The sequence below is a fragment of the Dermatophagoides farinae genome, chromosome 7 (assembly GCF_024713945.1).
Source record: "Dermatophagoides farinae isolate YC_2012a chromosome 7, ASM2471394v1, whole genome shotgun sequence".
Taxonomy (NCBI): domain Eukaryota; kingdom Metazoa; phylum Arthropoda; class Arachnida; order Sarcoptiformes; family Pyroglyphidae; genus Dermatophagoides; species Dermatophagoides farinae.
Genome location: NC_134683.1, coordinates 4,433,793 through 4,448,797, shown reverse-complemented (window position 1 = coordinate 4,448,797; position 15,005 = coordinate 4,433,793). Strand labels below are relative to the sequence as shown.

Genomic DNA, 15,005 nt, shown 5'->3' with positions numbered 1-15,005 from the left:
AAATTCCCATTTGGGCAAAACGAACAACGTCATATGAAATGCAAATAAAAAAAAAAAAAGATTTTCCTATTCGAATATGAATTCAGCTCAGATTCTGGTTCTAAAATGTTTCACTGAAATTGTCGGGGATATTCTAACATCCAACAACGATCGAGGTTAACCATCCAACCATCCATTCATTCATCTCTCACTATATTCCAATTTCGGATCACCATCATTCGGTAATTGATGTTTTATTGTGCAAAATGATAGATACATGCATCTCAGTTCATTTGTTGTTGTTGTTGTTGTGTAGTCCCTAAGGTTCGATTTTCGTTTTTTTTTCTGTTTTCTGTTTTGTTTGCTGTTATGTAATAATCATCATTTAGACGAAAATGATAGTTCAGTGAAACAGAAAATATAAGCAGCGATAACAATATGTTTTTTTTTCACGAAATATAATGATAATCGTCACTGTCACATAACGGCATCATCATCATCATCATAATCCTTATTACGAGGTTTTGGTGGAAAGAAAAAGAAATTTGCATTTCAATGGCCAAATAATAACGCTGTTTCTGTATTTCATCCATTTATCGATGATGGTGGTGATGGTGGTGGTGGACATTGCACACACACACACGCACACACGTGTTTGATGGATGTGAAAAAAAACAACAACACGACGATTCCATTGACTTTTTTCAAAATGAATCCCGAGAATTTGGTCTATGGACCACCCGCTTGAAATTTTTTTTTTCATTTTTTTTTCTCTTTCTTAATATTTTAATATACAAACCCCGTTGATTTTTCATAGTCACCATCATCATCATCATTAATTAGACAGGAATATTTAATGAATTTTCGTTTTTTTTTTTATTTAAATCAAAGAATCAACATAGTCTGGTTTTATGCTGCTGGCTAAAAATTAAAACAAAACAACGACAACATCGATGAAACAAAAGCTAAGAATTGGTGGGTGGGTGGCTGGCTGGGTGTTTGGCTGGATGTGTGTGAATCTAATATCTTACAGGGGTGTTTATTTAAAAAACAAAACATCTCGTCAGTGGCAAAAAAAAATTTGAATAAATAAAATGATGATGACAAGACAGAAAAAAATATTTTTTCCGCACCGGATATAATGATTATAACACAGAGGACAATAATGTTGAGGTTACGTTATATATGAATGATGATGATGATCGATAATGAGATAAAATGAACACAACGAATGTTGATGACGATTTCTGATTGACGGTCAAGACATGAATGAATATGATGGCTAAATAATTGATAGATGAAAACTTGATTATCGTCGTCGTCGATAATAACCATGACCATGATGATAATCATCATGATGATGATGATGTCCACCTAAAAGATCAAAATGATGATGATGATGTTTACCCATTTGACGCCATGCTTCAGCAGCCAATCGTAATGGTATCAATACATGTAATAATTTCAGATCATGATGTTGTGAACGTGCAATAGCTGCACCTAATGCAACACCGATCATCATGCTTTTTTTACTACGACCAGCTTGTACCATAGGAAATTGAAATTGAGCCACGAATAACATGATGGCAACAAAGTAAACGATGAAAATTTTCTATAAAAAAAAATTAAAATCAAACAAAAAACGAAAATGAAATTAAATGTCAAATGTGTGACCATCTGGTGTTTGAAAATGTCAAACAAAACGACCACAACGTTTATTAGACAAACCTTGGACATTTTTTTTTAAATAAAAATTTAAATTGATTTGTTGATTTAATTTGTTGATGAATGAATAATTTGATTTGATTTTCTCGGAGAAATTCATCCTTGTCTTTTATACTTTTTTTTTGGTCTACAAGAGAAAGTTACTTTTCTCTTTCTTTTTGTTTTTGTTGTTTTCGGTGTAGGGAAATGATGATGTAAAACACAGTTATAAATATGCGGAAGAGAATATGACATAATCGATTATATAACGATGATTCGAAAGATGAACGACTCGACGAAAATTTTGATATTAATATCGATATAATTTCGTTACGCACACATACAACGTTCAATCGCGATTCACCGACAAACCGAAACGGGAAATCATCATCATCATCATCAACGTTTTTTTTGTGGTAAAGGTTACGATCAACGTATTTTATGGTAACATCTTCACCGCTATGATTTGACAGTTTATATCATCATACAACAACAAACAAACATTGTATAACTGATTGATGATAATGGCCTAAAACAATCGATAGCCAATGACCTGATTATGATGATGATGATGATGATGATGATTTGAGCATCAATAAGATTTTTTTTCTTTTTCGTTCTGGAATTGTTTTTTCCTCATTGTAATGATAACCTTGTGTGTATGTGTGTGTGTGAATCCATAGTATTCCAAATTGATTGGTTTCAATTTTTTTGTTCCCTTGGTAAATTCAATTGATTTTCATTTGATTTATCGAAAATGATTCTTTTTTTCCGTGAAATGAAATTTTTTTAAAAACCCGTCAACATAGCGGAAAGACTATCCATGTTAAAATAGTTGCCCGAAATTGGATTTTTTTTGCTTTCTTTTTTCCATTGAATTGGCTGTGTGTGTGTGTGATTATTATAAACGACCACCACCACCACCACCATCACCATCAACAACAACAATGGGCATTCGTGTCTTGTTTTTATTTTTTATTTTTTTTTTTGTTGTTGTTTATATGTTTGTTGTCTGCACAATTTTTTGATTCGTGTGTTTGATGTGTATATTTTTGTTTGATTTAAAGTGATTCAATTTCATCGTTCATTTTCAATCCATTTGATAATTAAATGGATGTAAATCAATTAATATTCAGTGATTGATCAATCATCATTCATCGTCATTATTTATAAAAATCAAATAAATTCCAGTGTTAGATAATAATTGAAAAGGAGCGAAAAAAAAATCGATAACAATCAATCAAACAAGCAAACAGTAGCAGTGGCCACGAAATGCATCCAGCAACTATGGCTATGGCGGCTAAAATTGGTATTTCATCACCATCATCAACAATAGCAACATCATCAACGCCAACGATGATATCGAAAAAATCAAAAATAAAACAAAAAGCATTACGATTATCGATTGATTTAAATTTATCAAACGATGATTCGAAAACATTTTATCCACATTTTTCGTTGAAAAAATTGATTACTGATCATGATGAACAAAAACAGAATAAAAAGAAAATGAAAAATAAACAATCATCATCGGTGGATCATGATCCAAAACGGCCACCAAAATTAGTATGTTGTAAAACTTGGTTCGAATGTTTGAATTTGTATTAATTTTCGTTTTTATTCTCATATTTCCAATTTAGTTTGATGATGAAGATTCTGATGAAGGAAGTGGCAAGAATTGCCGCATCATTTGAACAAAAATATGGTTCCTGTTATGATGATGGCTATATTGATAAAGGCGATGGTTACGATGAAAATGATTCATTTGTTGATAATTCTGAAGCATATGATGAACTTATTCCACATAATATGACTGCATTACATGGTGGTTTCTATATTAATTGTGGTGAATTAGAATTTAAACCAATCGATGATGATGATGATAATAATAATAATAATGATGTTGATGATGAATTTGAAAAGGCAAATATTTTACAAAAATTAAAGGTAAGAATTAATCTATCATGTTATGTTATGTTGTTTCTAATTATTGAAATTCAAAAAACATAGCGAAAACCAAATAAAATTGAAGATGATGATATGGAAATGGAAAATAATCATAATCAGAATCGTAGTCGAAAACAATCGAAACAAGCAAAATTATCATCACAATCAACTTTGAATGCAACATCATCGTCATCACATACGAAATCATCGAAAGAATCACAATCGACAATACCATCATCATCATCGAATGTTATGTCGAAAAAATTGAATAATCAAACTGCAAATCATCATAATGATATTATTGGTCATTTAGTTGAAACATCGTTACTATTTGAACAACAGAAATCCACCAGTGGTAAAAAAGTTCCATCATCATCATCAGTTGATAATCAGAAAATCAAAAAAGAACCATCATCATCCAAATTGAATGCTACAATATCAACAACAATGAAAAAGAATGCATCAACCACCGAATCGGATGGTCAAACAACAACAACAAAGGTAGTGACGTTGATTGAAATTTTTTAAAATTGAAAAAACTAATCATTTTTTTCTCTTTTAGCAACGAAAATCGAGTAATAAAATTTCTGTATTGGACCAATCATCATCATCATCATCATCACTTATCAAGCAACAACAACAAGCTGCTGCTGTAAATTCATTTGTTGCACAAAATCTATATCATCAAATGATAACGGATAGTTTACTGGGCACTATATCTGGACAACAACAACAACAACAACAATCTAAATTGTCATCATCATCATCATCGTCATCATCTACGACAACGAATCCATATTCATCACCATCACAATTGATACAAAATTCAGCTCTACTTAAAGCTAGATTGTTGAGTTTAAAAACTCCATATGATATTGTATCCAGTATACCAATATCAAAACCAATGAATAAAAAAGGAATCATTACGAATGAATGGAATCGTTTTCTCATCGAGTAAGTGACAACAATGTTTTTAGTTTTTAATTTAAAAGTAATTCTGATTTTTTTCCTTCTTTCCAATTTTAGTGTCTATCATAAAACAGCAACATCGGCGAAAAATCGAACCAATATTTATGAATATTTAGCCAAATATATTGATGATGGTATTTCTGGAGAGGCATTATGTAGATATTCGGAACGTTTATGTCTGGAAAATTCAATGTTACCATTATCGTTACAATCACAAAAATTATCATCATCATCAAAATCAAAATCATCATCAATACAACAACAACAACAATCGTCAATACAAAAACAACAGTCAACAACTGAACAAGCTATTAATCTTAGTACATCGAATAATAGTCAACAACAATCATCTTCATTTAATGAAGGATTGGCTGGTAAATTAATGGTCACCAATAATAATAGTGGCGGTAGTCCAAATGATAATTCATCAATTTTGACAAATCGAACAGCAACAATTTCCAATAATCAGATGAAATCGTCAAGCAGCAACAGCAGCAATAAATCCAATTCATTATCGGTATGTGTATTTTGAATTGTATTTTGTTGAGTTCAAAAATTTTCAATTTTTTAAAATCACTAGATTGGAAAAATCAAACAACCACAACAACAATCCGGTATTCATGATCCATATTCAATGTCAAATCATCGTGGTTTAGCAATGCTTCAATCATTAGCCTGTTTAGCATCATCATCAACAAATTCTACCACTACCTCATCATCTTTATCACCATCGGCATCATCAATGCTTCTTGGTTCTGGAACATTATCATCATCATCGAATAATAATAAATCATCTCCATCATCGATACGATCGGCTACAATAACATCGATGCCACCGCCACAGATACCATCACCATCAAGTTTACTTTCCGTATCATCTACAAATCATTCACAACAGCAGCAACAACAACTTCGTTCATCAACAACGACACCGACAACATCGATGCCTCGTAATATGAATGTACCGAATCCAAATTCATTATTAGCGGCTTTCGGCGTAACGAATCTTAATACTAGCGGATCATCATCATCATCGAATAGATCAAATTCGAAACAATCACCATCACCATCAACAACACAATCACAATCTACATCGAATACAACAGTCACACGTAATGATATTCTTTCAAGTTTTTTTCAAATACCCGACATGTTTACTAATGCCAATTTAATAAGCCATTTTCTAAACAATTCACCATCATCCTCTCCATCGCCATCATCACCATCGAATAATCGAATATCACCATCACCATCGCAATCATCATCATCGATGACTGTGAATAGTAAACAACCATCGAATCAATCCACAAGTCAAATGATGAATAAAAATCCTTCATTATTATTGAATAACCAAACACCAACTTCATCCACACAATCATCGGCATCATCTGTCAAAATATCACCATCATCATCATTTTCGGCATCATCATTGATAGCAAAATCACCACCACCACAACAACAACAACAACAATTATCATCATCATCACCAACAACAACAACACAACCATTATCTTATGGTCAACCAACAACACAGACATTAATAAATTCGGTTGTAAATTTCATTAAAAATCCTCAACAACAACAACAACAAAATGCATCATCATCGAATAAAATTGGATTACCAAATCAGCCTAGATGAATATTGAAAACAAAAAAAAAATCTTAATCTTTCACCTGTGTGTAAATATTTTCACAACAAATAAACAAACAACAGTTCCAAAGAATTTAAAAATTCTTATCATAACAAAAAAAATAACACACCCAAGTCTCTTACTTATGTGTTTGTGTGTCTTTTTCTTTTTTTTCAAAATTTGAACTTTGAATCAAATAAAAAACTGATGAATAACCTCTTCCCTCACACACACACGTTTTTTTTATAAATGTGTAAAAATGAATAAAATTTCAATTTTTTTAAACTTTGCTCACATCATCAAGATGCTTAAATTATAAAAAAATGCTTTTGTTTTTTTTTCATTTGCAAGCTACATTCACTCATTTTTAGTTTGACATTTTTTTTCGCGAATCTAAACAATTAAAATGATGATGATAATGTTCGTCAAGATGGTTATTATCACGGTTTTAATCCCATTATTATTGTTTCCATACGATTATATTGTCATTGTCGATGCATTACCAGTGAAAAATCGTCGTGAAATCGCCCTACCAAATCCATATGATACATGGGGTGATTATTGTCGAATGAAAAATCCATTTCATCCAAAATGTCGTGGTATTGCTGTACAGAAATTGATCGATATTTCTATTGAACAAATGGATCCAGAACACCGGGAACAATATCGTGAATTTCTTATCGGTTATGTTATTGATAAATATCCAAATGTTGTTGGAAAATTATTGAAAAATAATGATATAATTCGAAGAATGGTGATGAACGAATCGAAATATATCGAACAACAAAACCAACCAATGATAACAACAACAACGAATGATCCTGTTACAATCGATATATCGAATGATTTTTATATCCGCAATAGCAATAATCAAGATCGAAGTTTAATTTTTGATTAACATTTTTTTTTCATTCTCATTTTCATTTTCGAAATCGATATTTGATATAAAAAACAAACAAACAAACAAATTATCATCATTATGATTTCGATAATCAAATCAAATCAAGAAAAAAATGATGATGATTTTTTTTTGTTGTTTTCATAATGTTTTCGATGTTTTTTTTCCCTATACACCATACCATACCTGTTGCTCAATTTTTTCATCATATAATTAATTATTATTGTTTTATAATTGTCATTGATTAATATAACGTTTGTTTTATATCGGTTTCCATGGTGTAACATCTACACACACACACACTTAAGATGGCAAAAAATTTGCTTATCATCTCTCTTTGTATGATCACTTATCAATTTATATTCTATTCAAAACGAGAATATTGAACCGATTAATAAATACAACAACAGAAACGCCATTCGATTTTATTATGTCATCATTAAAATGATTTTTCTTTCTAAATAAGACATGTTTTCATCATCATCATTTTTTTTTGATTTTATAAAAACGAAAAAATTCGAATAAAGAATCGATTGACTCAGCAACAACAAAAAAAGATTCGAATTTTTTCCAAAACATTGCTGTTGTTGTTATGCCATCTAGTATCCTTGGAAGCAAACGTGAAACGAAAAAGAGAAAATCCTTTGTGTTGACCGTTCATCATTTATTGACCAAAAATAGAAGAAAAAAAAATCCAGTGCATTGTGTTTGTGTGTTTCAAGACAATGGATTCAACACGATTAATAGATTTCCATATGATTCATTGAAATATCTATCATGCATGATTGAATGCGCTCAATGTTTTTATTGAATCGTGATTATTCGTGCGGCGCCAAAAACATCATTCATTCACCACATGCAACAATTGTCTCTCTTCATCTTCATCATCTTCATCACTTTAACTAAACATTTCGATTTATGTACCGAGATTCTGTGATTTTCTAAATACTCACTTCATAACCATAATGGCCTTTGTTTAGTAATATCGAATTTCATCATCATCAATATTTTTTTTTTGCTTTATCATTGCCTTATCATCATTTGATCATCGTCAATTAATTCAATCGAATGAATTATTGATGAAAACCATTACCGCTTATGATTGATTGATTGATCAATCGATTTATTTTTTGCCGAAATACATTGAATGAATATTACGAAAAAAATGGATCCATCATCGTCGTCGAATAAATCACCACCAATAAATCAAAATGATGATGAAGATGAAACACCATCACCATTAACAAATGCAACAACATCAAAAGATGCTCCACAGAATATATCAACAACAAATCTATCACGAACTGTATCAATGTCAAATATTTCACGTGTTAGTTCACGTATTGATCAAACATTCAAACAGTTTGCAACCAGAGTACAGGTGGCTAATAAATTATCCAAGGCTAAACGTAAAGAGGAAAATATGGCGATCAATGCTGGCACATTATTGGAAGAACCAAGTTGTCGAACCAAATCGATTAAAAAAATCCAAAAACAATTATCACCTTTCATACAACAGCAACAACAACAGAGCAAACAATTTTATCATGATCAAGATGGTAATGTTAAAGAAGGTGTCATTAGTGGCGGTAATCTTGTATTCGATGTTGATTATCCACTGTCGATTAGTGATTCAAAACGATCTATTTCACGTCCATATATCTATTTAACAGCGGATGTTGAAATGAAAAATATTACAGAAATTTTATTCGATGAATGGCACGTATCAATGCCACGTATTGCATTATTCCTGCTTTCCGATCCAGATCATTTTCGTACATGGAATAATCCAAGACAAATGGCTTCATTTCGTACCGGTGTTATGAAAGTAAGTTGCTGTTGTTGGTAATGAGAAATATTCATAATTTTTTTCCATTTATTTTCTTAGGCAGCTAAAACTACAAGTATGTGGCTTGTAACCAATGGTCTTGATATCGGTGTTGGTAAACTGATTGGTGATGCATTGATTGAAGAACAAAATGAAATGCAAACCTATCGTTCGTCATTTGAAAAATCACGAAAACATTTCCCCATCATTGGCATTACAAATGATTTTAATCTAAGTTATACACAAGAATTTTTCGGTCCAAATATTCAGCTCAGTAAACCGGGCCCAATACCAAATCAACGTCGTTATGAATTGAATCCAATGCATACAAATTTCATCGTACTTCAAAGTTCAAATTCTGATGATTGTTATCATAATTTAATGATTAATCTTATTGATCATCTAACTAAACGAACGATATCTTCAACGGAACAATTATACAATGATAATGATAATGATGATCATGACCACCATTATCGTGATTCAAATATTCCACCACAATTTCGTTCACATTATATACCATCATCTGGTGATCGTCAACAATCAAATATTATTCGTCGACGAAGAAAAATGCATTCATCATCGAAAAAACTACCTCAAAAATCGCAACAACAACAAGCCACCAATTTAGATATAATTGTTCGTCCATCATATGGACAGAAAACCAATTGTTTTGGTTACGATCAAGATATGGTTGATGCCGAATCAGATGATGATGATGATGATAATAGTGATGATGAAAAATTTGATGAAGATCAACATTCATTCATTAGCCCAGAAGGTACTGTGGTTTATGAAGATGATGTAAGTGGTGCAAGACCAATGTCACCAATGTTGGAAAATGATTCAAGATCAATGAAAGAAACGAATGAAAAAATGATACCAGTCGTATGTCTGGTAATACAAGGTGATTATCATTGTGCTAAACTAGTATTGGATAATATACGTCGCCGTAATCCAATTATTGTTCTTCGTGGATCCGGCGGTTTTGCTGATCTTCTTTCCTATGCCTATATTGAAATGCAACATCGTTGCCGTGATTTGTATCATGCATGGGACGCTGAATTTGTTGAACAAACATTGAAACCATTACTAGTGCAGAAAATTGTCAAACAATTTCCTGAATTTCGTAATAATGCTATGGCAAGAAATACATTTCGTGATCGTATTATTGAATGTGTCCGTGAATCTGGATCACCACGTGGACGTGTTTATCTTTCCATATTGAATATGCACAATTCTAGTTGTGATTTAACAAATCTATCAGAATTTATATTGTTATCATTATTTAAATCACAACATCGTCGTGATAAATTAGATTCTAGTTTAATACGAAAAGATCTCTATCTAACATTGGATTGGAATTGTCCATTGGTTGCATTGGATGAAGTATTATCACGTAATCCATCATATAATCTTCAATTGGAAAAATCAATATTTGAATTAGCCGTATTGAAATCAAATCGTGAAGATTTTGTTGATCTTTTTCTCACGCATGGTTTTAAAATACATAAATACTTAACACCATTTCGTTTGATTCGTTTAATTCGTTATAGTCTGTTGGAATCGGATTTCTTTCGTACAGTTTGTATGGAAGCCATACTTGGTGTACCAGTATGGTCAGATAATTTTGAAGAATTATTAGGACGTTTAGCATCACCTAGTCATTCGAATATTGATCCGGAAAAATTTATTTCCAATGAATTTAATCAATTAATTTTTACTACGACATCGTTACATAATTTTGTTAGTCCACATGATATGTGTCTAAACATAATGGGAATGTATCAGGTGGATGCCGGTTCCTCTGAACGTAAAGCATTAGCAACATTAGCTATGTGGGCGGTTTTTAATCGTCGTTTTAAATTGGCTGAAATTCTTTGGAAACATTCGGATCAACCTATCCACCTCGGATTGATATTATCGATGATACTCGATCGTATGGCATGGTTTGTGTCGGAACAAAATATCAAAGATGATTTACAAAATGAATCGAAAATTTTCGCTAAATTTGCTATCGATGTATTGGACGCATGTTATCGTAATGATGAACAACGTGGTTATGATTTATTGGACCAAAAAAATTCCGATTGGGATCAACAAACCGCAGTGGATATAGCAGCGAATGGTAGTCATCGTGCATTTATTGCACATCCTTGCTGTCAGAAATGGCTCACTAATACATTCAATGGACGTATTCGTGTACGTGAATTAAGCTGGGGCTTCTTGACAATACCACCAGTCATCAAGATTATTGTTTCGGCTTTTTTCATATTGCCAATGTATATTTGGATTCGATTTCTTGATACAAATCATAAATGGACTGAATATAAAACAAAACTTTTAGAAGAATTCAATCAAGCTGATGATTCAAACGATAGTAATGATGATGATGATGATTTCCTAGCGAAAGCAGTAGATGAATTGAAATTAATACCATTGAATTCTGATCATAAAGCTATTGATGAACGACGACGAAGAAATCCCGATGAAAATGTGAAAAAATCCAACATAAACTTGAATGAACAATTATTTGATAATCAATTAACAATTTCATCATTGGACGATAAAGTACGTGCAGCATTAACACGTTGGAATCGTAAACGACAAAAACATTACGGCCATCATCGTACTGATCAAGAACATGGCAGTAGTAGTAAAAATAAATCATCATATGATCGTGAAAGAAACAATCTATTCATCGATAAACAGCCACCATTATTTAAGATGATTAATTTACTTTGGAATTCACCGATTACGAAATTTTGGACCTATCATGTTTTCTATATTATCTATCTTGGTATATGAATATTTCGTTATTACTTGATCATAAATTTATTTATTTAAATTTTATTTTTTTAGCTCTTTTAAGTTTAGCATTAATATGGCCTGGCTGTGGTGAATGGCGATTAGATTTAACCGTTTGTGTTTGGACCTGTTAGTATTTATTTGTAATGATTAATTTAAATGAAAATAATTTGAATTTTTTTTTCGTTTAATTTCTTCACCAGTTTTAAACATAATTGAACATATACGTCGTGTTTATGTTCTTTATCGTCGTTATACATCGGTACCAATGTTTTTTCGTATTTTGGAAAGCATTCTATTGATAATATTCTGGCTTACGTATACATGGGGACGTGTACTGATCGTTTATTCATATTCAATACATGGTCATCTATTTTCTCGTTATAATATTGATCCATACACAATGAAAGTTATACTTAGTGCCGGTTTACTTTATTTTTATTATCGTTTATTCTACATTTATCTGCCTATATCACCAACGCTGGGTCCATTATTGTATCGTTTCAAATTGATGGTATCTGTTGATTTTATTCATTTTATGCGAATGGCACTGATCCTATTGATTAGTTCGGGTATAATAATTCAAGCATTGTTATATCCAAATACCGAACTTAGTCGTGAAATGTTTCATAAAGCCATCCATCGATCTATTGTTTCATTATTTACAACACCTGTTGATGAATTGACACGTAATTGTACGATTAAACCACCGAAACATCTATCAACAACAACGACGACACCAAAAACAAACGATGCAGATAATACATTTAAATCGATGGCTAATTTGACATCAATTTTTCTTCAAACCGTCATACTTGGTACTGAATCATTGAATGAACCGATAAATCGTGAAGAATTATGTCCAGTGAAACCGATACCAATGTCACAATCATGTCCAGTATCCGGTTTTTGGTCATATGCATTTACATTTCAATTTTTAATTTGTCTAAAACTGATCCTAATGACACTGCTGTATGCACTATTTGCATCTACTGCAACTAAATTACAAACCGAGACGGATAATATTTGGAAATATCAACGTTATATTTTAGTCATTGATTTTGCTAATCGTCCTGCTTTACATGCACCATTAAGTTTATTTAAATATGGCTATGTTCTTCTCAAATTTTGGTACAATATCCTAACATTCCCTTGTAATTGTTGTCGAAATCGATTGAAAAAGAAGAACAATCGTATCGGTGATACAATCGATTCTTCAAGAGAAGGAGTATTTCTTGTTCAAGATGATAATGGTAATGATGGTAGTAGTGGTAGTGGCGATAATTACAAAAAACGTTTATCAAAAGAAGATTATAATTATTGGCGTCATTTGGCTAAAGCAATTTATGATGAACAACAACGTAAAGAAGATGAAAAAGATGTTATCAGTAAACAAACTGATACGATTCAATTAATTTGTGAAGAATTGGAACATGAAAAAACTATTCTGCGTACAATTAAAACTAAAATGAATGAATTTGAAAGAATGATGTATCAGACACAAATCTGTTTGGAAACAATTAAACATATCGATACATCATCCGCCAATGTTGGTGGTGTTGGCATCATTGGTGATTCTTGTCAAACATTATTGCGACCAAAACAACAACAACTGCATAAACGTACGATTGCAACAGCCACAACAACAATTCAACGATCAACCACAATGATGGATTTGACAAATCAATCACAAATACAAGCGATTGGCTTACATTATCTGGCTAGATTATCACCATATGCTGGTACAAGAATTCAACGATTTCCTGTAGCGGATAAATTCGTATCCTGGGATATTATCTGGATTAATTATGATCCAGTTATTTACTCGAGGAAACGTGAAAATTTTCCAACATCATTGAAAAAATGGGTAGATGAAGATCTTTTGGCTGTGAAAGAACGTTTAAAAACAATTGTTAAACGTTCTTTCACCTCTTCCAATATCTCATCTCATTTACCTGTATTCAATTGGAATGCCGTTTCGGTTAATCCGGCCGGATTAACTATCGATCGTCGTTCGTGGATCAAAGAAGATTTAGGTGCATGGGACCTACTTGATTGTAATTTATCACCGAAAATCATGGCTACTAATGAACAGCCAATAAATAATCTTATCATTTATAAACTTGATGAAGATGGTATACCATTAAATGTTTGGGGCCGTACCGGATTACGTGGCAAAGGAAATCTACCACGTTGGGGACCAAATCATTATGTGATGTTATTAGTATCAAGAACTCGAATTATTAATGGTGGTGGTGGCCAAATTCATGCTATACATGAATTTGCTTTGGAACGAAAATATAGCTCATTATTCGCACCGATGAGATTTATTGGTGATGATATTATGTTCAGTGATTTACGACAATTATTTCGAAAGTTTGACAAAAATTCCATCTACAATAAATGGAATAATGATAATGATTTGTTGGAATATTTTCGCTCAATCGATCCACAGATAAAATCGGTGATACCAGCACAAGCATATTATATGGACAGTCCAGATAATACGGATAATGGATGGAAAGAAGTGAAAATTTATCATTTTCATTTTAATGATAAAATTGATTGGAAATTAACCGATACAATGATTACACGAGATGATGATCAAAATGATGATATGAATGATGGTGATTATCGTCATTCAAATTGTCCATCATCAACGCGTTCACAATTATCATGGATTAGTTATAATGAAGATATGCTTGTACAGATGCCAATGGAACAGGTACAATTCATTGATAATGCTATTCGAATGATTAACACTAATTGGATATGATTTATTGTTATATAAATAATAATTTCAAAACCAAAAAATAAATAATAAATAAATCTATCTATTACCTTTATTCTGATAATGTCTAAATGATAATTCATGTTTTGATTGTATTGTATCTGGGACATCAATTCATGTTCGCTGTTTAGTCAAATGTTTACAAGTATTTGCGCGCCAATTTTTTTTCTGAACCATGTGCTGCCATCTATTGATAACAAAAACAACCACGTTTCCGAGGTACCGAAAGTGGCGACGCCTAGCGGATTTTCACTGAACTAAAATTTTTGCATTTTTTGGCAATTTTTGTCATTTTTTCGCAAAATTTTAGTTCAGTAAAAATCCGCTAGGCGTCGCCACTTTCGGTACCTCGGAAACGTGGTTGTTTTTGTTATCAATAGATGGCAGCACATGGTTCAGAAAAATATTAAATTGTGTAAAAATTTGAATTAATGGGCAAAGTATAGGCAC

The 15,005-nt window shown here is 31.8% G+C and overlaps 4 protein-coding genes across 5 annotated transcripts; 3 read left to right on the top strand and 1 right to left on the bottom strand.

The window, feature by feature from the left end:
* Positions 1-885: 885 nt before the first annotated feature.
* On the bottom strand, positions 886-1,774 carry LOC142597711 (uncharacterized). Its single transcript, XM_075733019.1, has 2 exons — positions 1,708-1,774; positions 886-1,591 (listed from the first exon to the last, which is right to left on the bottom strand). The coding sequence occupies exons 1-2, from the start codon at positions 1,714-1,716 to the stop codon at positions 1,289-1,291; spliced, it is 312 nt and encodes a 103-aa protein (XP_075589134.1). The 5' UTR covers positions 1,717-1,774; the 3' UTR covers positions 886-1,288.
* A 902-nt stretch (positions 1,775-2,676) lies between these two features.
* LOC124497260 (uncharacterized) lies at positions 2,677-6,442 on the top strand. Its single transcript, XM_047060897.2, has 6 exons — positions 2,677-3,249; positions 3,324-3,630; positions 3,694-4,131; positions 4,193-4,584; positions 4,657-5,116; positions 5,180-6,442. The coding sequence occupies exons 1-6, from the start codon at positions 3,224-3,226 to the stop codon at positions 6,236-6,238; spliced, it is 2,682 nt and encodes an 893-aa protein (XP_046916853.2). The 5' UTR covers positions 2,677-3,223; the 3' UTR covers positions 6,239-6,442.
* A 66-nt stretch (positions 6,443-6,508) lies between these two features.
* Positions 6,509-7,546, top strand: LOC124497259 (uncharacterized). The gene has a single exon (XM_047060895.2). It carries the CDS (start codon positions 6,637-6,639, stop codon positions 7,126-7,128), a length of 492 nt encoding a protein of 163 aa, XP_046916851.2. The 5' UTR covers positions 6,509-6,636; the 3' UTR covers positions 7,129-7,546.
* Positions 7,547-7,698: 152 nt separating this feature from the next.
* On the top strand, positions 7,699-14,610 carry LOC124496568 (transient receptor potential cation channel subfamily M member-like 2). Of its 2 annotated transcripts, none has more exons than XM_075733037.1 (4): positions 7,699-7,986; positions 9,102-11,756; positions 11,819-11,893; positions 11,968-14,610. In XM_075733037.1, the coding sequence occupies exons 2-4, from the start codon at positions 9,113-9,115 to the stop codon at positions 14,538-14,540; spliced, it is 5,292 nt and encodes a 1,763-aa protein (XP_075589152.1). In that variant the 5' UTR covers positions 7,699-7,986; positions 9,102-9,112; the 3' UTR covers positions 14,541-14,610. The 2 variants fall into 2 exon arrangements, with proteins under 2 accessions (XP_075589152.1, XP_046916059.2); XM_047060103.2 differs by having other exon boundaries at positions 7,699-8,956; positions 9,017-11,756.
* Positions 14,611-15,005: the final 395 nt, after the last annotated feature.

Coding starts and splice junctions, on each gene's coding strand:
- LOC124497260 (XM_047060897.2), top strand. CDS start 3,224: ATGATCCAAAACGGCCACCAAAATTA. Junction 3,631..3,693: donor ATATTTTACAAAAATTAAAG/GTAAGAATTAAT, acceptor CAAAAAACATAG/CGAAAACCAAATAAAATTGA. Junction 4,585..4,656: donor TGGAATCGTTTTCTCATCGA/GTAAGTGACAAC, acceptor TTCCAATTTTAG/TGTCTATCATAAAACAGCAA.
- LOC124497259 (XM_047060895.2), top strand. CDS start 6,637: ATGATGATGATAATGTTCGTCAAGATGGTTATTATCACGGTTTTAATC.
- LOC124496568 (XM_047060103.2), top strand. CDS start 8,276: ATGAATATTACGAAAAAAATGGATCCATCATCGTCGTCGAATAAATCA. Junction 11,757..11,818: donor TTTCTATATTATCTATCTTG/GTATATGAATAT, acceptor TTATTTTTTTAG/CTCTTTTAAGTTTAGCATTA. Junction 11,894..11,967: donor AACCGTTTGTGTTTGGACCT/GTTAGTATTTAT, acceptor TTTCTTCACCAG/TTTTAAACATAATTGAACAT.